Below are 23,413 nucleotides of genomic sequence, written 5' to 3'. Positions count from 1 at the left end.
GAGAACTTTCTGTGGTGTAGGTCATTTTTAAGGTTTGACTGTAATACGCCCTACAAGCAAACCTACAAGGACACATTTCTGATAAAAAATGCTTTTCCAAATAGAGTAAACATGTTTTAGTGACCTAATTTGATGAGAGATGCACCCAGGTTCAGTGCTTATACCCAGCTCCAAGAAGTAATAATAAGAAAAATAGTTCTTTTAGAAAAAAATAACCCCAAATTTGATAGGAAATGCTAGCGAGGGCATTATAAAATTTGGGTGTTATTACAGAGGCAAACCAGAGAGGTTTTTCCCATCAATATAATTCTGCCTGTGCTCGGAGGGCTGGTTTTGTAAATCTCGGTGGAGAGAGGCTCCCAGTCACGACATGTCATGTGCAGTGCTGTAACTCATTTTGCTGCTCTCTGAGTTACCCAGGGAACTCTTGGCTGTTCATGGCACTAAACCAGTTGCTGCTGTTAAGAAGGAACCAACGACTGTACAGTGTGAGTTACGAGATGCTGTCTTTATCCATGTGAACACAAGCTTTCTGATGAATGCAGGACAAACACATGTGACTACCTGGGCCATGACAGTTCATGTGCTTTTCATGTTTGTGGTAAACCAGTGGTAGTTAAAGGACTTAGAAGATCCGCAACATTGTAGGAAAGCAGTGGCTTTAAGTTTGCTTTTTAAGTATTACTTTTATCTGCAAAACATCTTCCTGAGGGAGATAAGAAGTCACTTCTTTTAATCTTCCCTTTAATCTTACTGTGTTTTAGAATAACACAGTAATTGCACTCAGGCACTTGGCAATGTGCTGCTTATTTGACAGAGTTGTTCAAATGTGAATTATTAGTCCTTACAACAGCTTTGGTGTACCATTGTTTCTGTTAGCAGTATGTATGGGGAACATCAAAGATGTTAGGAAACTAAGAACACAACTGTACAAACTTTTACAACCTGGAGGAGGTTGCAGTGATTTAACTGAAGGGCATTTCTACCCTACTTGCAATAAAAGGAAACTATTAATTTCTAAATTCACTCAAAACTGAGACTAGAGTTGTTGCATCTGTCCAGCCTTTTAAGATGACAGCTGACGTAAGTAAGTGATGGCTGTAGCTCTTTACAAGATCTTTCTATATAGTAGAAGGGGTAAATAAAATAGAAGTGTTTCTGATCTCAGCTGAACCTATGTAAAGCCTGAGCCTGGACTGAAGTCAGTAAATGTGCTCCATGCTGGGAGCTCTTTAAATGAGATACAAATCTAAACCAGCATGTTTAGCTGGCATTCAGGAAATATCTTTAATTCTGCTTTATCTTCTTTCTCTTTATCTCTCTCTCTAAGCTCATTATATGAATGTATTCAAACTTTTTTTATTATTAAATCTGGTCAGTGTAACCCAGATTAAGGATGTAACCAGCACACTTCCAAAAGTAAACAGACAGGAACAGATTTTTTCAGTGGAGATCAGCTCTTCCTTAGTCAGGAAAAAGCCCAAAGAAACAGGATTTCAGAGATCTTGGGTACTGACTTTTGAAAATCTGGCCCCACGTATTTCAGAATCTTGGGTTACTGCTGTTTCTTGTCTCTTGTGGTAGATGACAGATGAAGCTAGGCCAAGTTCCATTCACATTTGCAAAACATCTATCCTTTTTCCCATCTATCTGTGCACACATGAGACATCTAATTTTACCATATGCATTGTATGCATTGGAACAGTGCTGAAAATACCAATAGGTACACTGTGGAGCTCCTTTGTGTTAAAACTGAAATGAAATCTCCAATAACTTCAGTGGCAAGAGCATAAGGCTTTTACTATGAACTACCAAGAAAGTTCTGAGACACTAAATTTTAGGTGACAAAATGTGGATAACTTTTTTCCTAGTGAATTACAATCACATGAAATATGAATCAAATAGCACAGGCAGTACTGCTTGTAAGGCAAACTTATGTGGGTCTATGTTTTGTGCTTGTTTAATGAGAAACAAACTATTTACATTATTCTGGTTTTCATCTTTCAACGCTAAATAGACCATGAAAATAACAGAAGCAAGATAGTTTTCCTTTAAGCAGATGGTCTCCCCCTTCCTCCTGTCTGAGACCCATAATGGAGAAAATGCCAAAGCTCTCCCTCACCTTCTCCTCACAAGATTCCCAGCACTTGTGAGGAAAGGGATAATGCTCACCACTTGTTCGATCCCCAAGCCAGAACACAGATCTTTAGGAAGAGTTGCAAATTTCTGCCTTGTGTTTGAGAGATGTAGAGAACATTCCCCTGTGGCAGTATCTGTACAGGCCTGGAACTGTCCCTCTACTAATATCTCAGACTGAGTTGTCTTTGGGAAGCTCTCTAATGATATGAACAAATGTTAGGAGACGCGCACCTCTGCAGGGATGCTTTCCATATTCACTTCAGCCTTGGGGGTATTCACTGTACAGTTTGCCATGACTGTCCATGTCTTAAAAAACTGTCAGTCCAATTCCCTTTGTACTGTGTGACAGTAGGATTGTATTCCCCTCTCAGACATCCTCAACAGTGTAATCAGAAAGAAAATGGCTTGAAAGGCTACATTTGAACCAGTCACTCTTTTCTGTACTAAATTGCATGCCTTTATCAAGTTGTAAATTCTGAATCCTGCAGTATTTGAAACCCAGGACATGTGAAAACCTGAAACTTTTAGGTACAGAAAGTAATCCTAGTCAATTAATTTGTCTATTTAAAAATACTATGTTCTAGAAATGCAGCCACTGGTTCCAGCAAACACATATAAAATACTTTAGGAAAAAAAATAATACTCACGTTTAAGTATATTTCTTCTTTCTAGCTCCTCAACAGCAGGTCTTTGGCTGAGTCGCCTGCGGAAAAACACCAAAATCACATTTTGTACCATGCCTGTCCTTTGGAAAGTCTGCAGTATTCTGAGTTCTGGTTAGTGTATTCCTCAGGGAGGGGACTACAAAATCCCTCTCCAGTACTCAGGAAGGAAAAAAAAGCATAAGAGTCCTGACACCAGAATGCTTTCTTGTGTTATTTTCCCAAATGTCAGCAATGCAGGTAGAAGTTCTCCTCTAGTTTGCTCTGCTGTCAGTGAAGCGCTTCCTCAGAATGTGCATCCTTTTCACCATACTTTCCAGACAGTCAGTTGGAACCAGTTAAATTCACTCTTGAGAGGGTATTTAAGGTGGTTATCAAATGAGTTTCACAGTGATCTTCTGTAGCTATCACTGCCTCTCCCTTTTAATCTCAGGTAGCAGTGGGCTTCTTTTTTCCTAGTAACACCAGTGGTGCATCCTGACAAAATGCAGACTTGCCAGAATAAAGCTTTCCTGTGGTTTCCTGAGTACACATCTGACAGACCAATCCAGCAGCTCTCCTCCTGCTTGCTGAATAAAAATTCGTGTGCTGCTCACAGCCTCATGCTGTCTGAACGGAATGTCTTATGCAGTTTCACCTCCCCTTTTCAGTAGTGCTGCTTCAGGATTGAGTCTTCAAATCATATGACCAGTGCCACGGCGATTTTATTCTGCATACTAAATGAGACTTCCCCATGAGACACTGCTAATATCTGCAGAGAATCTCAGGTAATTGAACCCCTCCCTTTGGCAGACACACACACACACATGCTGCATTTGCCATCTTTCATGTAATAATCCAGCAAGCAGATCGGAAAGAGTTTATGATGCTTTCTGGCCCGCATCCTGGCAACGTTAAGGATTCTCATCCTCTCGCCTCCAGCAGATGTTGCCAAGCCAGAGATGGAGTTACAAAGAAATACTCAGGCAGGGACCACACTGCAAACCCCTGCTGCAGTAGTCAACCTTCTACTGAGTAAAGGAAATAAAGGAATGATTATAAGGTAATGCTATAACAAGATCTACATTTTACCTACACGGAGACACTGTTACCAGACTAAAAAAAACCATAAAAGCACCTGATTCTAATTTCTCCTTGTTCTGTAAGCCTTACCACATATATTCATTCAAAATAACTGTCTTTATTATCAGACCAACAGCCCAAATTATAAATGCAACTCCTTGCCCTTTTTAAATCAAGTTCCCTGAGATCCCTGGGAAAGCTTTCAGCTTTGGCAACAGGAAAGCATCACAACTGCTATACCAGATTCACACCAACAGAAAACTTACATGATGAGTTCTTGTGCTTAGAAACACCCACAGCCTAACTCTCGTTCTTCCTACCTAACATTTTGGATCACTTAAAGGTTTTCTTCTGGTCTCTGGATTTCTCTTTGGAGTAATGAGTCGGATACTCCAGCAGTGGATGTTGCAATAATCCAAAGTGAAACAAGAATGATACTAAAATGCCGTACTAAAGGCTTTAAACATGTATTTTCAATTCCTGTTGCCCTTGGACTGCTTCACTCATTCCCCTTTATGCCTCAGAAATGATACAAGTCTCTCTAGGTTTTGTCTGAAAGAGATTAACATGCATTTTATAATATAAATCAGAGAAGAATGACTTACTGGGAGAGCTTATCTGCAAATGAAAGGTCCACCCGACCTGCTGCTCACATGCCTCTCTCTCATACCATTCTTAATTACAGCCCTTCCATGTGAGATTTATAGATTCTCCCAGAATCTGTACATTAGACTTCAGAGACCCCTTTTAAACTGGGGGATTAAAAGCCTATAAGAAGTGATTAACGCAATATGAGAATGCCTATGTATATGAATGCTCTTTGCATATATATATATAGCTATAATATGTATGATGGTTAATTGTTTAAAACCTTGTTTCCCTTCTGGCTTTGATAAATACATGGTAGGTGCCCAGAGACAATATATGTCTGTGCACATCCTCAGCTTTACCCACAACAGAAGGAAAAGGTGCAGATACACACAGGCATATAAATACACACAGAGGACACTGGGGTTTTTCCCTAAGTTTTTCAGACATAGGGACCACACTTCCAAGGTTTTTGTCATAATCGTGAAACCAGATGCGGAATTTCTTCAGAACACATTTGTAACACGATCCGGAAGCTGGGAGCAGAGTCAGGATCAAACAACGGGAAGCGGCACCACTACTGACACTGTTGCTACCAAGGTGTTTCTGTTCACAAGAAGCCCCTCTGGCTCCAGAACCCTATTTGGTTCGCTTTCTCTGCTGTGAGAGCTGTGCTGCATGGTGGCTGGGCTCTGGGCAAAGGGCAAAGGGCACAGGTTGGTGAAGGACTCGTGGCCTCCACTGATGGCTGCTGGTGGTAGTGAGGGGAAGCAGCAGTGAGCAGAAGAGAGCCGGGGCAGGGGGGCACATCCCTGATAAGTAAATCAGGACATGAGAGGCCCTTTTGCAGGAGGGTCTCTCGCATGTCTGGAGAGCAGCGTGCCCGCTTGCAGAGCGTGCTGCCTCACCTGACTGTCCATCACAGCAAGAAGCCACTTGCTGCTGAGTGTTCAGTGTGGGAGCAGAGCCTGTCCTGCCCGAGCTGCTTTGGGTGGACGGAGGAAGGTGCTTCATCCCCCACGGGGGGTCAGCAGCCCTCAGCTTCCTCACAGGGGGACTCACAGTCCCCCTTGCCACCGCCAGCTTCCCTCAGGACGCCTGCAGGTGGGCTTGAAGCGACATAAAGACAGACCCGTCTCTGAGGGCTCCGGTCAGGTCAGTGGCTGAGCACAGCACAGGGGAAAGCGGCCCTGTCAAAAACGCCTGTGCCTCCTGAAGGGAGCTTGTGCATAAGAAGCTGTTTCAGGTGACTTCGTGCTTCTGCTTAGATGAGCTGTTTTCCGGGCACCACGGAGCTCTGCATGCTCTCCTGCATCTCTGTTTTGGATGTTTATTCTCTGAAGCTGTTAAACATGAACTCCCACCCGTGACAGAACCAGAGAGCACCCTGTGTGCATCGAGCTCAGTGTGTTCCCTCAGGAGGCGGCCGTCCGGCCCTGCAGAGGCAGCGCCATGGCCTCAGGAAGCGCGGCCTGGGGAAACCGGGGCTGCCCTCCTCACACTCTTGTTGGGGAGCACCGGCCGGGAAGCAGGGCCTGAGACACTGAGGCTCCAGGGAGGGGATGCTCAGCTCTCCTGTGCTTAAAGGAAACAAACTCCAGCTGAAGAATGATTATCGGCAGATTGCATGGCAGCAGGGGAGTTGGTGTGTGATCCCAGAGGATGAACCAGGCACCTGGTGTGAAGGAGCCTTTGTGAAAGCTAAAACATGAGCCCTCCATGGGCTGTGGGTGATCTCCGCAAGCTTCGCACAGGGAGGATTCTGTGTTTCAGAGCTGCAGGCCCTTCTGAAGCAGAGTCCTGGCTCCCTTCCTGTGGGTTCACAAAGCTCCTGTAGCTGAAGGTGGGTGGTGGCAGTGCTTGAAGGTCTGAGGTGGGCATGAGGCTCCAGCGCTGCCTGGATGTGGACATGGACATGGACAGGTGAGTGCTGTGCTTTCCATTTCTGTTCCTTTTTTCATCTAGAATCAGTCCAGTATGGGACTTAACCTCGGTAAAGTGACTGTACGCTCAGCTGGGAAGACTAACATAGTGCACAACTTCTGTTGTGTCACAGCAGTGGTTTCCTTTTAGTTGACTTTAATTTTTGGTATCTATTTCTTGCTTTGAGAAAAACATCCAGTTAATGCTGTTGTGTTCTTGGGTGATATGAAAATCTGGGTTTGGGTATTTTTGTACTATCTGCTGAGGTAGGAGTGTGCTTTCTGAGCACCTCTGCAAGGACAGCCATTTCTGAAAGGGTCTTGAAAACTCTGAAGTAACTTAAAGGCAAGTCCCACCTCTGTCTGGATTCCCTGTGGTGTAAATGCATGGACTGTGATTGATATTGCCAGGGTCTCATGTTAAGTGTATCCGCTCCAGGAATTCACTTCCCCATTAGCTTAAACCAAGAGATGCCAACAGCAGAAGTAAGCGGAGCTGGACTGGCAGCACCTCAGCCCAGGGAGAGGGACTCGGGGAAACCAAGCAGAAATTGAGGCACCATTGTGGCTTTCCTGTAAATAGCGTTTGGTACAGTTCAGAGAGAGTTTGCTGTACATGTGTCAGTGATGCCCCAAGACTTCATAGAGACCGAAGTCTGAATGTTTTCTCACAATGCTAAAGCAGTTGCCGTACATTGGTGGGGATGATACAACACTAACAGCTATTTTTAAGTTCAGAAAAATAAGATTTTGTGTTAATGTTATTCTGTGCAAAGCAAGCAAAAATTTTCAAGCGCAACATGTTCTTCAGCTGTTTGCAGTTTGGGGAGTGTGCTGGGGGTATTTTCAGATTACATTTAGAATGTTTTCTCCAGTAATTTGGGTTCAGAAAGACAACTGGATAAACTTACATGCTGCCATCTTTCAGAAGCCAAAGGCTTTGCCTGCTCCCGTGTCCTCTGCAGTGTTAGTCTGAGGGTTGGAGGCACAGGTCGCTGCAGGGTAGCTCAGTCACTCGTGGTTCGCCCCAAGAACACCCTGCAGGTATAGCCATGTGCGCTCTTGGTCTTGGAGTACTCCAGGTGCTGACCGTCTGCACATGGCCTCAAGGTTATTTTCTCCGTGCAGTGTGCACATGGGTATGCTGTGATGTGCACAGGGGCTCCATGCTGCCTCTGAGAGGGGCAATAAATCTATGTGTGTCTGGCGGTTTCCCTTGATGTACACGTGTGGTGTATAACTGTAGCAAAACAGGCTCCCTGGGGAATAATAAGTGCTGCTCCTACCAGCCCCATGGGTGGGGAGGTTTCTGCTGCCTGGTCTGGTGGAGCAAGCTGCAGCCCTCTGCCAGGAGGGCCTGGTTTGAGGTCCTGCTAACTAACATGTTTGACACCTGCACAAGTACACATGCCAGAGTCAGCTTCAAGGGGGAAACCACTAATTGCTCATCCCTCTGGAGCAAGGGCACATGCTGATGAGCCCAATGACTCTCACATGTGCCTGTGACTCCTGATCAATGGATCAATATTGACTTCACGCAGCCAGATTGTCTCCTTCACTTTTGAGGGAATTAATACTGTGGACCAGCATTACACCAAGGTTGATAGCACTAGGCTGTTACAGGTGACTCTGAGCCCTCAGCAGTCTGAGGATTTGCATGTCACCAGGATCTCAGGGTCTGCTATCAGACAGGCAATGCATCAATATGTCCTGCAAGCTAAGACGCTGCCAAGTTCTCTGTCCTCATAGTTCACCTTAGCAGTGTCTGCTTTGTCTGTCATGGGAACTGCATCTCAGCAAAGCCACAGCAAGCTGTGGGCTTGCAGGTATGGGCACAGAACAGCTGATGAGACACAAATTTGGAACAGCTCACCTATATGTATATGAGGCTAGGCTGATTTCCCACACCTCAGTCAGTCCTTCCTTTCAAGCTCCTCTTACCAGCCTGCAGTCTCACCTGCCTCCAGACTCTAGCTAGTGCTCAGCAGAATCCAGTGCAGAAAAGCTCATATTCTTGGTTCATGGGGTTTCTTATCTGTCCCCAAAATGTGTTCGTTTCCCAAATATTGCATAGATTCTGTTGCACAGTATCTGTATATATGATTGTCATAAAACTGGGTTTCTTATGTATTTGTAGCTGAAGCCAAAATACAGACTTTGGAGTCCTGTTTCTGCTTTTACTTAGTTAGATCCATGTGATTCTGATAATCTTCTGTGAAGAGAGGGATAGACTGGGTAGACTTGGACACGTGCATGTGCCTGTGGACTCTGGACTGACAAGTGAGCAATCAATCCGGCTTTCAGTAAATGAGCTGTAGCCAGCAGCAATTTCATTGATTGACTCTTGTGACAGGTAGTTTTGCAGTTAGAGTTGGGAAGGGGGTGAGGAGGATTCCTTTCACAGGAGAGCTCCAGTCTACACAAGGGGAGGAGAAATGGGAGTGCCTTGTGCTTGCTTCTCATAAACCAGCTTGTGTCGGCTGCCTGTCAGGAGGCAAAGCCTCTGTCTCTTAAATTGGCATTTCTATTACCAGAACATCATGTTCAATTCAACAAGAAGTTTATTTTCATCCTTCCTATAAGTAGCTGTGATGAGGACATGTGCCAGGGCTTTGAGTCACCCCCATGCTGCACTGTGGCAGTGCAGTACTGCTGGCAATGTACAATTATGGGTAGTAGTAAATTCTTGGTAGGAAGGACTTGCCTTTTACAGTCCATGCAAAATTAGAAGGCAGACACTGAGACACAAACCTGTTTTACCCCAAGGTAATTCTGGAGCATGTAAAAAGTGGTAGCTGAGTGATGTGCCAGCATTTCCCATAACAGGGAAGGAGTAGTTGCTGCCATTCTTTGATAGAGCAGTATGACAAAGGGGAGATAGTATGGTAGCTTTCGTGAGTTGCATGCAAAAACTTTTACTTTCATTGCCCAATATTTGTGTCTATGTTCCTCCATAGTCTATTTCTTGCATGCAGTTATGGAAACTGTCTTTGGGTGTCCAGTAAAAGATGCTGGATAAAGGCAGATGATATGTATGTTGCCTTAATTACATATCTTACTCATTTGTTTGGCCTTTAGTTCTGGCTGGATTTTCAAGGCTGGAAATCAGCAAGAGTTTCAGTTAATTATGTTGTCACTCATTTTCCAGGCAATTACAGTTGTCCATCATTATAATTTCTGTGATATAAGCCCTGCAATGAGGAGTTCAGATTTCAGCTGGAATAAATACTACATACTTGCCCAGGGTGACCCTTGTATCATAACCCACTGTCCATGAATGACCTACATCCTTGTGACAGGTTTGCTATTGCAGAGTGTTACTTGGCGATAATAACTGTGTGGGCTGAAATACACCAACAGAGCTAGGATCTAATTATGTGAGAGGATTCAGATGGAGAAGGCTTTACAGTAATGACTGTTTTCACCACCTGTGAAAGCCCTGCTGCATTTGACCTTTGGTTTCATAGTTTTCTCTATGTGTGAGGAAGAAAGGCCAGACACAGCTGGAGAGCAGAGCCTGCCTCTCAGTTCAAAGGCCTGCTGCAAATCTCAGTGAAGATACTGAGCATCCTTCCATCACCTTCAGGAGGCTTTTGCTTTCATATCTCTCTCAACATGCAGTTAAGAGCTCTTGTAAGATGTTGTGGTGCATTCCAGGACTGACATAACATAAGGGTTTCCCTTTTCAGTTGAGCTATTAGTTAATATACACCAGCTAACGTGTCTATATTAGAGTGTAAATGTAATAGCTGCTTACTTCAGAACAGGAGCTTTCTGCTCTCCCTTACATCTACTCCCCCACTCTGTGGTTTAACAGAGCTGTTACATAGTGGATCTCTCCTGTTTGTAGGCGAATTACAATATTTAGTCATTAGCGTGACAAAAGTACAATCAATTATTCAACCAAAGACAATGCTCTTTTGGTAGCGGTGTCAGCATGAGCAGCTCTACTATTTGCTCTTGCTTCTGCTTTGCCTTGCAGCTGGGCAAAGATCTGGTTTGGGGAATACATTCAAGCTAAAAATAGCTCAGCAAGAAAAACTGCTGAAAGAACATGTTCTTCAGATAACAGCACAAGTAGCGCAGGCTCCCAGTGCAGCTCCTCTGCTGAAGCCTGATGCGGGCTCAAGGCTGTGTATTAAAATATATGTTGAAAGGTCTCTTAGGTGAAACCATGTGCTGGTTATGACCTGGGTCACACTGTGCAGGCCACTGAAAATGGTTAATAATGTTTCATTACAAAGTAATAGATTATAATTTTATTATTTTTTTATTAATCTCTGAAGCAGGAGTAAAACTGGAGCCCTGTGCTCCCACAGGAAAAAACCCAGCAATGTTACATAGCTCTGGTTCGGGCAAATTGAGAACATTGTGGTCTTGATGCGTCAGGACAAGCAAACAGGAGGAATCATATCATTCCCATGGTTTTAATTCTATCCTATTGTGTATGTATTACCATTATATTATTTTAAATAAAGACATCTGCCACTGCTGAAATGATAGTAAAATCAACTCTGATAGAAACTGCTTCAGCAACAGCAGGGACTCTGCTAATTGACTAGCAGTCAATCTAGTCAAACTAGTAGACCAGAAGCAAACCTTTGCTCAGTGGTGGGGACTGCCACTTTACTGAGATGATACTCCTAGTGAAACAGTTGCATACTCCTGGGTAATGATATGTACAAGAAGAAACAAAAAAGAAGTTAGGTTTTAGCTTCACTGTACAAATGATGCTAATACAGTGCCTGTGTTTGATCTCCTGCAGGGAGCTGAGGCTGGCTTCCCAGCCAGCTCTGACCCTGTGAGAAATAAAGTGTCTGTAGGCTCATGACTCAACTTCCCGAGCAGCCAGGAACACAATTTCAGCCACTGCAGTCAGAGAGAACAGGGACAGGAGGACAGAAAGACATGCCAGTTGGACTGTAGCACTAGCTGCATTTCAGAGTCCCTCAAACAGAGATGCAGTACATGGATGGAAGCATCCAAAATGTCCCTGTTGCACAGCTAGCATTAAGATCCTGCAATACCATCCACTTAACCTATAAACAGTTGCTCCTACTAACAGATGCCACTGCAGTTGTACAACTGTGGGATTTGGGTCACTGGAAGAAACCACAGCTGGATTTGCAGAGAGCAGACAAAGAAATACTGATATGCATAGCTTGTCAGCCTGCCTCTGCTGGCTATATGTAAATTTTCCTCCACCCTCTCATTTAAAACAAAATAATTTGGGAATGGCTGTTCTTGCTCTGGATACAAACTGCTGAGAGTTTCCCCATGAGATGTGAGCTCTGGAGAAGTTACTTCTCTATTCCCTGTAACCTGTATTGGTATATAAAGGACCCTTTGGCAATCTGTGCAGTTACAAATAAACACCTGCTGTTTATTTGCATAAAGCATAGCAAGGATTTACCCCAGAGCTGGTGGTATCAAGCTGTGTGAGCCTACTAACCCAGCAGCATCAAACCCTAGCAGGAGAGGGCATGCTGCTGCACTTTGCAGACTGGTTGGAATGTCAGGCTTCATGCCAAAGGACAGCTTCTTAATTACTGAAGTCAGTCAAGGAAAGTGGAGCGCTTTCGTGGCTTTGTGTAATCCCTAACGAAAAAAAGAATCTAAATGACAGTGATTCCTAAAGTTGCAAATTCTTCTGGGATTGACAGTCCTGGCTGGGACCATATGTATGACTGCACACCTGCTATCAAATTGCAGGAATCTCTCTGGGAGCACTCTTCCTGGCAGCGCAAGTACTCTCTAGTTCTTGCCTGTCACTCACCCACACAGCATCTCCAAAAGGATGGGATATCCCTGCCTTCAGATAACATATCACCATCTGTTGTACTATTTTCTGTTTCTCTTGTGCATGCTATTGTTAGCCCTGTATTTTTCAGCACACAGCTAGACCAACAGTTTGCCCTCGTGCTGTCATTAACCAAGGCTGGCCAGGCTTTGCCCACAGCATGTTCTGAATCCTGCTTCTTTACTGCTTTCCTATTTAATTTTTTTAATCTTTTGGGTTATTTGTTGATTTTCAATGCAAAGAGAGTTCCTGCTATCAGCATTCAGAGTGAAATGAGAGATTTCACTGCCAACTTGGAAATGTGGCCCAGCACCATGCAGAAGTGCGAGTCTGCTGGTCACAACAGGGATAATCATCTGTGGTTTAGTTGTTTCACCAGCAGATCTCTGCAGGGGTGGTCTATACAGTTATCCCTATTGTTCAGAATAGGAAAATGTGGCAAAGTGTCTTGGCTGAAAAACCAGGCTTGCAGACACACCAGGGATTTATTAATTTCCCACCTCAAATAGTATTTCAGTGATTATGTTTTCCTTTGGTTTTAAATTGGGCTGGGAGAGGAGTATGATTTGTCACTTGATGCCACAAAGTGTGACACTGAGCGTTACCAACAGGCTGACCTACATGGAAATGCAGAGGGAATTTGAATTCAAAAACATCCTTGTATTCTGTTTAATCTTCCCCAAAGCTTTCTGTGACCCTCCTTAGTTCCATTTAGGATCCCGTGTTTAGTTCTGATGATGTAAATCCAAATAAGAGTTTGCTGGCAAATTTCAGTCAGGACAGAAAATTCTGACCTTTTGAAATCTGGGTTGAATAAACATAAGAATTTAATTACATAACATTTGCTGTTGACCTGAGCATTTGCTTTTGATATTACTGCTATGATTTGTTGTGGTACAACATACATTGTCTTTTACTGTCAAAGTGCAAGGCTGTGAAAACCTTTGTGAGCTCTCCATATTCTTGAGAAAGGATTCAATATTAAGGAGACGTGTGTCTCCTTAGAGTTGCTTTCTGACTGCTGGGATAAGAGTAATCCAAGCAGAGCAGTGTAAGGTGGGAGTAACTTCAAGGCTAGAACAGCCCTTAACTCTCTGCAGATGAGCTCCATCATACATTGCTTTTCTAAGCTTCGGAGCATTTTTTTTTCACCTCAGTTGTTGCACAGCAAGTTGCAGGTAATCCTGCATTTGAATGCTGGGGCTCCAGTCCACCAGCTAGTCCCTGCTAAACTGAGCTTCCCACTCTAATCATCCCTGTAGACCTAAGCTTGATATTTCCACATGCCTCTTGTTCACCATTATCTTTTTCCTGTACATTGTAAACAAGCTGCAAAAGTTTTCTTTAAACTTCATTGTGTGATGACTGTAAATATAACTTTACCACATTAGTAGTGGTTTGATCAACCTCTACTTAAGGAGGAGGATTTTTCCCCTGTTGGGTGGTATTTGGAAGTGCCGTAGCCACTCCCTGTGAGAATTACAGTACAAGGCTCAGTGTAGCCTGGCCAGAATATGGCCTTTGCAGACCCCCTCAAATGAGCCTGATCCCTTTGCAATAGACCAGCTGTTACCTGGAGATACTGTTGGGACATCCTGGCTTTTTAGTTGCTTTTAACATGATTTCCGAAAAACTAATGAAGTATTAATTCATTCAGAATTTAATTTGCTTAATGAGTATGATCATCTCAAGCAAATGACAATGGTTGCTCATCTGTGAGTCATGTAGTCTTGATTTCTGAGGGCTTTCTTCAACAGTGGTGCAGTGATGGTTTTATCCTGGTGTTTGCTCTTGGCCTAGTGGCATTTTACATAATTTTAACAAAATACCTGTCACATCTTTGTACAACAACAAACTAACTAGACTGAAGTAACCTGTTTCTAATGTGATTTAAGACTCAGATTTTACCAATACACTGGTTCTTTGAGAAGGTGTGTTACCTATTTGCCTTGATACACTTCTCTGCATAAGTGGACTTTGAACAGAAGGAGGTCTCCAGCCTCCAGAGGTGTCTGTATTTTTCCTTATTTCACTGCATAAATGCTCGAGCATGGCTTGATAAATCTGGAAGTCCTTTTTTGTCTTTTGATCTGTTACATGTGATAACTAAAGAAAAAGATAATAAATGAGAATGATTTCCAGGGTTAAAAAACCCCATTGTATAGTCTGGAGAGGTCAAAGAAGTGTGCTGACCACTGAAGGAAACTTGCCCTGCTCTGTTGGACCCAAGCAGCTTCCAAGCTACACAAATAACAGGAAAACCCCCACAAGACCTGATTATAGAACTGCAGCTTGCCAGGTGGGCACAGGCAACAGAATCACAAACGTATATCAATAATTAAAATGTAGTCCTAGCTAAGACTGTACAATAGCTATTAAACAGTGTTTGATTAAAACCAATGCCCTCCTGTTCTGACCATTTTTTCTTTCCTTCCCCTCCCTATTTTCTAAATATTTATTTCCTTCATTTTGCACCCCCTCTTGCATTCTCTAAGGTTATTTCAGCAAGGTAGAAACTGTGCTAGACTGACCCAGTTTTCCTCTATGAAAGCAGCAATCCCAAGGCTCTGATTCCTGGGAGGAATTAAGATCTTGAATGAACCAGGCTACAGAAGTTGTTCTCAGAGCCACAGGAAGAAACTGTAGTAACCCAAACAGTATTTGGAGCACCAGCAACTGCACTGTATGAATTGCAGTTTCTTTGGATCACATGTGATGAGCCAGTTCTTGGAAGAGAGTCCAAAAACATGCTCAGGTTCTTTATGCAAAGATGACTCCTGACAACACTACCCCATAAATCAGTGATAACATATTACTATGGTGCTCGCCATACGCCTCGAGATATGGCAAATGCAGATGTGACACCACACAATAGGAAAGGTTTTGTCTCTTCCCTTTCTCAGACTAAAAGCCACACTAGAAATTTTGTGGGAGAAGTGAATTCTGTCTACTCAAGTGCTCTGCTGACAATTCCCAGCAAGAGTTACAGTGAAACTCCTATATACCCAGTCTGCATATAAATTTGGCTAGGTTTAAAAGCGAGGGAAAGAACCAACCCAACACCAAAACTCCCCCTCTCTCTTTTTTGTTCTTATATGCTTTCACGTGGCAAGTCAGAAACTGGGTATGTTAAAACTGACAGACTTTCAGCTGAAGTAATTTCTGGCTGAGATTTTGCTCATACTAGTTCATAGCATTTTGGATGTACAGTGTCCATCCTGTCTTGCTTCTGTTTCAACTACAGTGAAGTAAGTGCTTGGCTTTAAGTGCATAAAACTTGCTTCCTGAATTTCATTAACAGGTCTAAACCAACACGAAAAAGTCAAATAATCTCAGTACCACAGTGACTATCCCCACAAATAGGAAGTGCTGCTACCATGAGTGCCTGAATCCCTGCTCAACACTGGGGTTATCGGGAGCTCACAACTGCTGCAGTGCCTTGTTCTGGTCAGGGTTTTGTCATAAAGCAGCACAAAGGGTTGTGACAGCCAGAGCAGCTTTACTGTGGTCCGTATCAATTCAGCTGCGCAAATTAAATTAAAGCAATTTGTTCCTGTAATTACTTGTGCTACAGATCCAAAGTAGCTTAAGGACCTGAATCACAATCCAGAGTAAGGTGAGGCATTACAGAGCATTATTGGCTTTCTGCAGATTTCCAGGTTGATTTATGGATGCTTGTCACTGGGCAGGGCTTGGGCTCAGCTTTTTAAGGCATTTGTAGGTGCCTCAGTTCTGAGAGAGGATTTGAGCCTGAACACATGCTGCTACTGGGAGGTGGTTTGGCAGGGCAAAACAAGTACAATTTGCTTCCCAAAAATGTTTTTTCCTTATTTAGTGATACCTGCTTTAGCAGTTTTCCTGTAAGTTTATTCACACAATTATGCTCCCTTGTGGCACCTTACAGCTTTCCGAACCCTGATGCTGTTTTCTATTTCTCTTTTCATATGTGCCACTTATCCCAGAAGATTTATTCCAGGAATTGACTCTGTGTCCCAGAAAAGGCCCTCCATATTCCTTTCTCTGTTTACACCTGCTGCTCTGCTCATCCCTTCCCTGCTGTGCATGACCTGCTGCCCTTGCCTTTGCTGTGCCTGGAAAACATGTTTGATTATGAATTCATGGCACTGGAGCCAGAGAAGTAGAACAGAGTTGTACAAAGACTTGGTGTTTTCCCAGAAGACAATCTCTCATCAGCTCTGCTCTGGACATGTGAAACTTCTACTTGTCCCCAGGCAGTTGTATCTGCCTTCTGCAATGGCACTTCCTGTGTTTGCACAAAGTGAATGCCCAATGTTTAACAGGAGATGCTCTCTGAATCCTCAGTGATACAAACCTGCACTGAGAGCAGCTTTGAGTCATGTGCATGTTGTTGAAATCCAAAGCCAACACACAGGACTAAGTCCTCCCTGTTGCAGTCTTTTATAAGTGAATTAGTGTGTTCAAAAAATCTTGCCAAACATGTTGTGGGCTGGTCCGAGACAGCAAATTGCTCTTTCTGGTTGAGCTGCAGATCATGGCTCTTCCCAGAGCTGCTGGGGTGCTCCATAATTAATTGTGCATGCACTGTGCTTCATTACTGAAGTAACAAGCAACTCTGGTTAAAGAGCTGCTGCCTGGAGGGTCTGTTACAACCAGGGTTTGTTACTTGCTGACAGGGATTCATTTTGGTGAACTTCATTCTATTTTGCAAGTGTAATACCTAAAGGGGAACAAAGGCTCTTCAGTCCTTAAGGGACAAGGTGGTCAAGGTAAAGCAAATTGAGATGTACTTGAACCTCTTTTAATACAAGTATTTGAGCTGTGCTGCAGCTCCCTTGGGCCTGAAAAGCCACGTAAACAGGAGGCTAAACTGATTAATTGCTTGGAGACATTAGCATAACTCGAGCTTTCTCTCTTTCCCCTCAATTTTTATCCTTGAAGACTGTCTCAGAGTACCTCTGGCAGCAGACACTAAATCTCAGCATCCTTAACTGGAAGACCAATACTGTTTGTCAGAGGGTACAAAACAGGGTTTCCAACAGTGTGTTGCTGCCTGACACCAAGGAATAGGGAGTAATAATGCCTGTGGAATCCAGACATCTAAATCCTGGAGGCAACTCTAAAAAATCGCAGCTATCACTTGAACCTCCCTCATTTTTCTAATCTTTCCCCCATCCCCTGCAATGTTTTTCTTTACTGTAGCCTGAAAAGCTGAGTCCATAACAGAAAAGGGACAAAAGATTAAGAAAATCCCAAATGCTCACACAGCACCAGGTTTCAAATGCACTTGGGCACTGTGCAAGCTGTTAATAAAATCTCACTGCCACATGAAAGTCTCCCACAGCAGCCCCCAGCCAGCCCTGCTGCCAGCATCTCCTCTTTCTGCTAGCACAGAGCAGGGAGAGCGGGAGACTCCCCTGGCTTGCGCACACCCCCATGAAATTAAATGCTAGCTCTATATATAGCTCCTGCCTCATGCAGGAGCTGAGGCTTTCACACACTCCCTTGCTGCACTTGCCAGGGTTATTTTTAGCATTAGTGACAAGGTTACCTGGATTATTCTGCCAAATCAGAATGAAATGCCTTGAATTGTATGCAGATAACATCAGAGATGACAGCTGATCTTTTCTTTGCGCCTGTCCCTGCCTTTCTGGCTCTGCAATAAATCTGTGCCAAATATTCCCAGCCTTGTGAAATCAGGGCAGTTCCCTGACTTCTAGTTCAGAAAAGTGGGAGTTTAAGCACAGTCAGAGCTTCATCAAAAAACCTTGATAATCTCCAGGTGAATATAGGCTTATCTCTAAACTGGGCTCACTTCAGTATCTACTTGATTTCTGCATTAGGGCTACTAGTAGTTTGTAGACATGCCTTCCCCCCTTTCTTGGTCAAAATCAAATCATATATTCCTCAAAGTTCAGTGGATTCAGTCCAGTTTCCCACTGAATCTCTCAGTCTGGAGGGCTGATGCCTTTTCAGTACAAAGCTGGACTGAGACATTTCCGTGAAGATGTGGTACTGGACGCGCTGTTCTTGAACCACGGCACAGCTTTTGTTTCGTTGATAGGTAGAATTTTCCTTTACGGCTGCTCAGTGTTGAGCTGTCACGCTTTCTGCTTTTAGGCTGCAAAATCTGAAGTGCTGTTTGCTTGGTATTGTTCAGTCTCTACTGTGAACTTCACGCTCTGTTACATGAGGCCAGGGTGCAGCCCAGGGTCTAATCTGGGTGTGCATTTAGCTACATCTGCAGTTTCTAGATAAGCCAACTCAAAATGCCTTTCCAAGAACCTTAGAGTAGCACTAGAACTACAGATTTCCAGATGTGGTAAAGTACTGAATAAGATACCTCCTTTTCACTTTACATTGCCAAGATACCTTTCCCCAGCATGATCCACTTACTCATGCCAACATTCTCAGTGTGGTAAAGATCAGTTTTAGGTAGTCGAGCTTTGGTTCCACCCTGTGTCCACAAAAGCATCATTCTTCCTGTCTGACGCCTTTGATGCCCACATTGCTGTACCTGAATTGCTCTCTCTGTAATCTTTTAAGTGCTGCTTAATGCATCGTGTCTACTTATGCAAATATCCAAGGAGGTGAAAAAGAACATGAAGTGAAAATTACAAGTGTAGTCTTTTCCGGGAATTCATGTTTTCATTGAAACACTAAGTAACAGTGGAGTGCCTTTAACTGTGGCTATACAAGGCATACTAGAGAAGCACCAGCCACCCAGGCAGTTCAAACATGAACTTTCTAAGCAGTCAGATACCAAATTTAATTAAACAACCTTTTCCTGTGTCACTCTTCAGTCTAGCAACTATTTTACTCCCCCAAGTTCCAGCTTCTAGAACAAAGTAAGCCTATAAGGCAGAAAACGGGTATTGCAAATAATCGTACTTGCAAATGTCTCTTCTGCCTCTTGACACAAAGAGCTCTCAATTCATGGAATTCCGTTGAGGGCTTGTTATCTGTGCACCCAGCACATACTAATGGGAACCAAGACCTGTTGAGAGCCCTGTTGCCTAATGCACAGTAGAATATTGCCAGTGTACACTATGCCTGGGGCACTGGGGAAGTGTGAATTAGTAAGAGAAACACTACTGGAAAGGCAAATCTGAGGAAAATGCTATCTTGCCATTTTGGATGGAGGAGGAGGGAGACATACTTGTTTCCATGGCAACAAGTGGGAGACTGAATTGGCTGGGAGCAGGAAATAGGGAAATACACTTTTCAAAAGCAGCAATGCACGTAAATGAATACTTGAATCTGTACCCACACTGCTGGCAGTCACTGGTAAATCTGAAGTCAGTGGACTTGCACTGCTGAAATGTAGAATCTGGCTCAAAAGATAAAACAGAATTCCTCAATCTCTCTTTTGTGATGTAATGAACGGGAAAGTGAAGAAAAATAAGGATTTTAGCCTTGACTGCATAAACACTTGTCAGCACAATAGCAGAAAGCTGGTTTTCCCAGCAGGTTCACAATTGCCATTGCAACATATTACAGCCAGAGCCATTTAAAAATACAACACTTTTGAGAAAACGTTGGGTTTTTTGTCTCTCCATTTTTGAAGTTACCTAGATACTATATGTATACTTTGCATATTACATATATGTATATATATGTATATATATGTATACTTTGCACATTATATACGTCAGCACAGCTTTCCCTCCAGAGTATATATACGTCAGCACAGCTTTCCCTCCAGAGTATAGGACTGTGGGACTGGGGCAATTTGCTAGTGAGCTTTCAAATATGTACAAATGTACCGAGAAATATTGATCTTGAAAACAACTGCCTATGTACTTGTCCTATGTACTTGCCATTCTCATGCAGCCAGCTGTTGAATTGCTACTCGCTAATCTGCCTGGACATTATTCTTTTGTGCTAAAGTACAGGTCTCTAGCATGATGATACATGGGGATTCAGAACCAAGCCAGCAAGTCCCATGGCTGTTATCAGTGTTACCAGTGCAGCAGCAGCAGCAATGTTCTCTTGTCTGCATAGGTAGTTGCAAAATCATCCAGAAAACAGACATTTCTATTGGATCCCATTTCCCAACCAGTACCTCACACTAGAACATTTAGGATTCCTTAGTGGTAGACTTCCAACTTGTCACAAAGAGATTTTGCTGCACAAGAATCAGTAAAATGAATGAATTTTAAGAGCATAAAATCTCATCCAAGAGTTTCTCTCTTTCCAGAGGGGTTATGTTTCAATGCTACTGCCAGTTTGTGCTCTGAGTGGGAACTCTGGGGTTGTCTGGATTTTGTGGAGTGAGACCTTGTCAGTCCCAATCAGAAACTCCAGAGGGATGTCACTAGGGCTTTGAGTCCTTGGCCTTTACCAGTACTCGCTTTTACTTTTTGTCTCTTTGGACACTTACTTTTACTGGTATAAATATTTTTCTGCATGCATCCACCACCTGAGCTTGTTTGCATGATCATGTTCTATTCTGTTGGATGATTTAAGAGCTGAGCTGAGCTCTGCCAATGCACATATGTGCTGGAAGTTGTATGGGAAATTGCTTCCAATCTGTTTTGCCATTCCTGGCTATTCTAGCAATCTCTGCACCGTCTGTTCCCCGAGATGCACTGAATCTCCCACAATCTGGGAGGAAGTTGCTAAATGAAAGCCTGTCTTCCTCTGCTTGGAACAAAGATGGCTTTTAGCCATCCTGTAGATATCACCAGTGAGACTAATGGCCTGTACCAAAGATTGCTTCATAGGGCCACAGCAGACACTACTAAGGCTTCTTTCACTGTATTTACCCATAGAGAATACATTTCTCAGCTTCTAGTAATGACCAACACTTTCCCTCACCAGCAGAGCAGTTCCCTTTTTAAGTCCTGGTACTAACACTTGACTTTACACATGCCTCCTTTAAAATAATTATTTAGGATTCTTGGTAAGCAAGAGAAATTGTAAATGAAAAGGCTAAAGCCCATAATTATGCTACTTGAAGCTGGTTTTAGCTGTGATTCCATTAGACATTCACACTAAGAGAAGTCAGACTGTATTGAAGAGAGATGTGACCTAGGCAGCTCAGTAATACAAGGTAGGCTGGATATATCAGTGAATACTCTGTGATGACTGAACTTGATTTTAAGGATGTAGTTGGGTGGAAACCATTTTTTGTATATTTTAGAAACATAAAATTAAGCTCCTGACCTATGAAGACATTTCAGGAGCAACTGACTGGCCATAATATTGGCATTCACAATATTGAAGTGCAGCTTGAAATATTTCCCTGACATGAATACAGAAAGTTTGCAAGGTCAAGATGGCCAAGGCCATGGTCAAGGTCTATTGCGTTTTCCTTCCTAAGACAATGGGTATTGATGTGGCATATCAATGATTTACTCTGCTTGTACTTCCTTGGAATATAATGGAAATCATAATGTGATATTCTCTACTTGTATGGGAAATACATGGGATTTTGTGACAGGGACTATCATCTCCTCTGTCTTGGGCAGTCACTGGCACAATGCACTGTTCTCCTTTGGGTATTAAGTACTACCATGCTGCAAAGAATAAACAGCAGTCACTGAGACTGGAGGAATGTGATTACTCATCTCCAGTGTTGCAAGGGCATTGTGAAGTGCACCCAAAATCCTGTCTGTGTTCACTCAGCAGTTCATTTCTTAGCTGAGGGCAAGTGTGCCTATGGCAGTGGTGTTTTCCTCCATAAACTCTGGCCTATTTGCTTTGATCCATATGCATACTTCTCATTCCCTGTCCCCTGCGGTAAAGTTTAATCAAATGCACACACATGAATGGAGCTAGTCTAAATATCAATAAATGTTTCTTTCAGGAGAGGCTTGAGTATTTAATATTTAATAAGCCTTGGAAATGAACTTTTATTCATGTTTCTCAATTTGATGGCAAGCATTTTGGCGGTGAGCAGTGCTCACTGTCCCAGTGTGGGCAAGCATGGCACAGATTATTTAACAAACCACTTTATCTCATCTAAAATATTCATGTCTGCAGATATCCAAATGTAACTCTCAAAAAAAACCACCACAAGCAAAACCCAAATGGTGCAGTCTGAGCCTCACAGTTACCTTAAGTCTTTGCTTTAGGCTACACGCCACAGTAATGGTCTTCTCTCTTGGCTCTCCCCTGTTGCCCTGGTTACTGATCAAAACCAACCGATCCCTGCTGTCCCTGCTGCTGGCCTTGCACAAGCACCTTGCTTGTATGAGGGCAGTGCTGCTGAACCTGCTTCTTCACTAAAGCAGAAATGTAGCTGCCATTGTGTACAGCAGCTTTCCTTTGTTCAAATAAATATGCAGCTATAACAATTGCCTTTATCCTCAAATACACCTAGCTCTGACAAAGCAAAATCAGGTTAATGAATAATTCCATTCTTATTTTTGTTAAAGCATCAGACTTTCTGGAGGACCTCAAAATCTTGATTACATCATAGAATCATAGAATAAACTAGGTTGGAAAAGACCTTTAAATTCATCAAGTCTATCCTTTACCACTATCCTTATCCACTGCCAAGGCCACCACTAACCTATGTTTTTTGAACGCTTCCTGGAATGGTGGTTCCCCAGCTGCCCTGGGCAGCCTGTTCCAAAGCCTGATCATCCTCTTGGGGAAGAAATTTTTCCTAATATCCAACCTAAATCTCCCCTGGTGCAGCTTTAGGCCGTTGCCTCTTGTCCTATCTCTTATTACTTGGGAGAAGAGACTGACCTTCACCTCATGACGACCTCCTTTCAGGTAGTTGTAGAGAGCAATAAGGTCTCCCCTGAACCTTGTCTTCTCCAGACTAAACACCCCAGTTCCCTCAGCTGTTCGTCATAAGACTTGCTCTCAAGAGCCTTCACCAGCTCCATTGCCCTTTGTTGCTGTGGAGCTACAAGTAGATATGGCAGAATTCTGTCTCCCACATTAACTTCTGAAGGGAATCATGACTGAAGAGGTACTTAAGATTTCTTTTTTTTTTTTTTTTAAAGTGGTTGATGTGCAGGAAATGGACTTGGGGGTGGGTGACAGTGTTTCATCTGGCAGTACCCACAGGATGCTTCATTGTAAAGGGAAGTTCCCCCCTCTTCTTAGAAGACTTACTTCGAGAGCTTCATTTCAATTTGTTGCCGGATTTCCTGTCTTTCCTCATCTGTCCTCCTTGGGAAAATATTCCTGTCTTCCAGCTCCTGCTTACTTGGTCTGTTTCGTAGTTTTACTGCCAGCAGTTCTTTCTTGCATTTTCTTGGCAAAGTACCTGGGACATGCATTGAAAAGAAAGTAATTAG

General features: G+C 43.2%; 1 protein-coding gene across 2 annotated transcripts in view; it reads right to left on the bottom strand.

The window, feature by feature from the left end:
• Positions 1–23,413, bottom strand: part of PHACTR3 (phosphatase and actin regulator 3) — a 110,782-nt gene that overhangs the window by 5,553 nt on the left and 81,816 nt on the right. For both annotated transcript variants that reach the window (XM_065691690.1, XM_065691691.1), the window contains exons 8-9: positions 23,229–23,382; positions 2,787–2,842 (exon numbers count right to left, since the gene is read on the bottom strand). In XM_065691690.1, the coding sequence (XP_065547762.1) occupies positions 2,787–2,842; positions 23,229–23,382 (210 nt within the window). The remainder of the gene's footprint in view (positions 1–2,786; positions 2,843–23,228; positions 23,383–23,413) is intronic.

The sequence above is a fragment of the Lathamus discolor genome, chromosome 11 (assembly GCF_037157495.1).
Source record: "Lathamus discolor isolate bLatDis1 chromosome 11, bLatDis1.hap1, whole genome shotgun sequence".
Lineage (NCBI taxonomy): Eukaryota > Metazoa > Chordata > Aves > Psittaciformes > Psittacidae > Lathamus > Lathamus discolor.
Note: the sequence above shows the minus strand (reverse complement) of the source record. Positions and strands in the feature narration are given on the sequence as shown.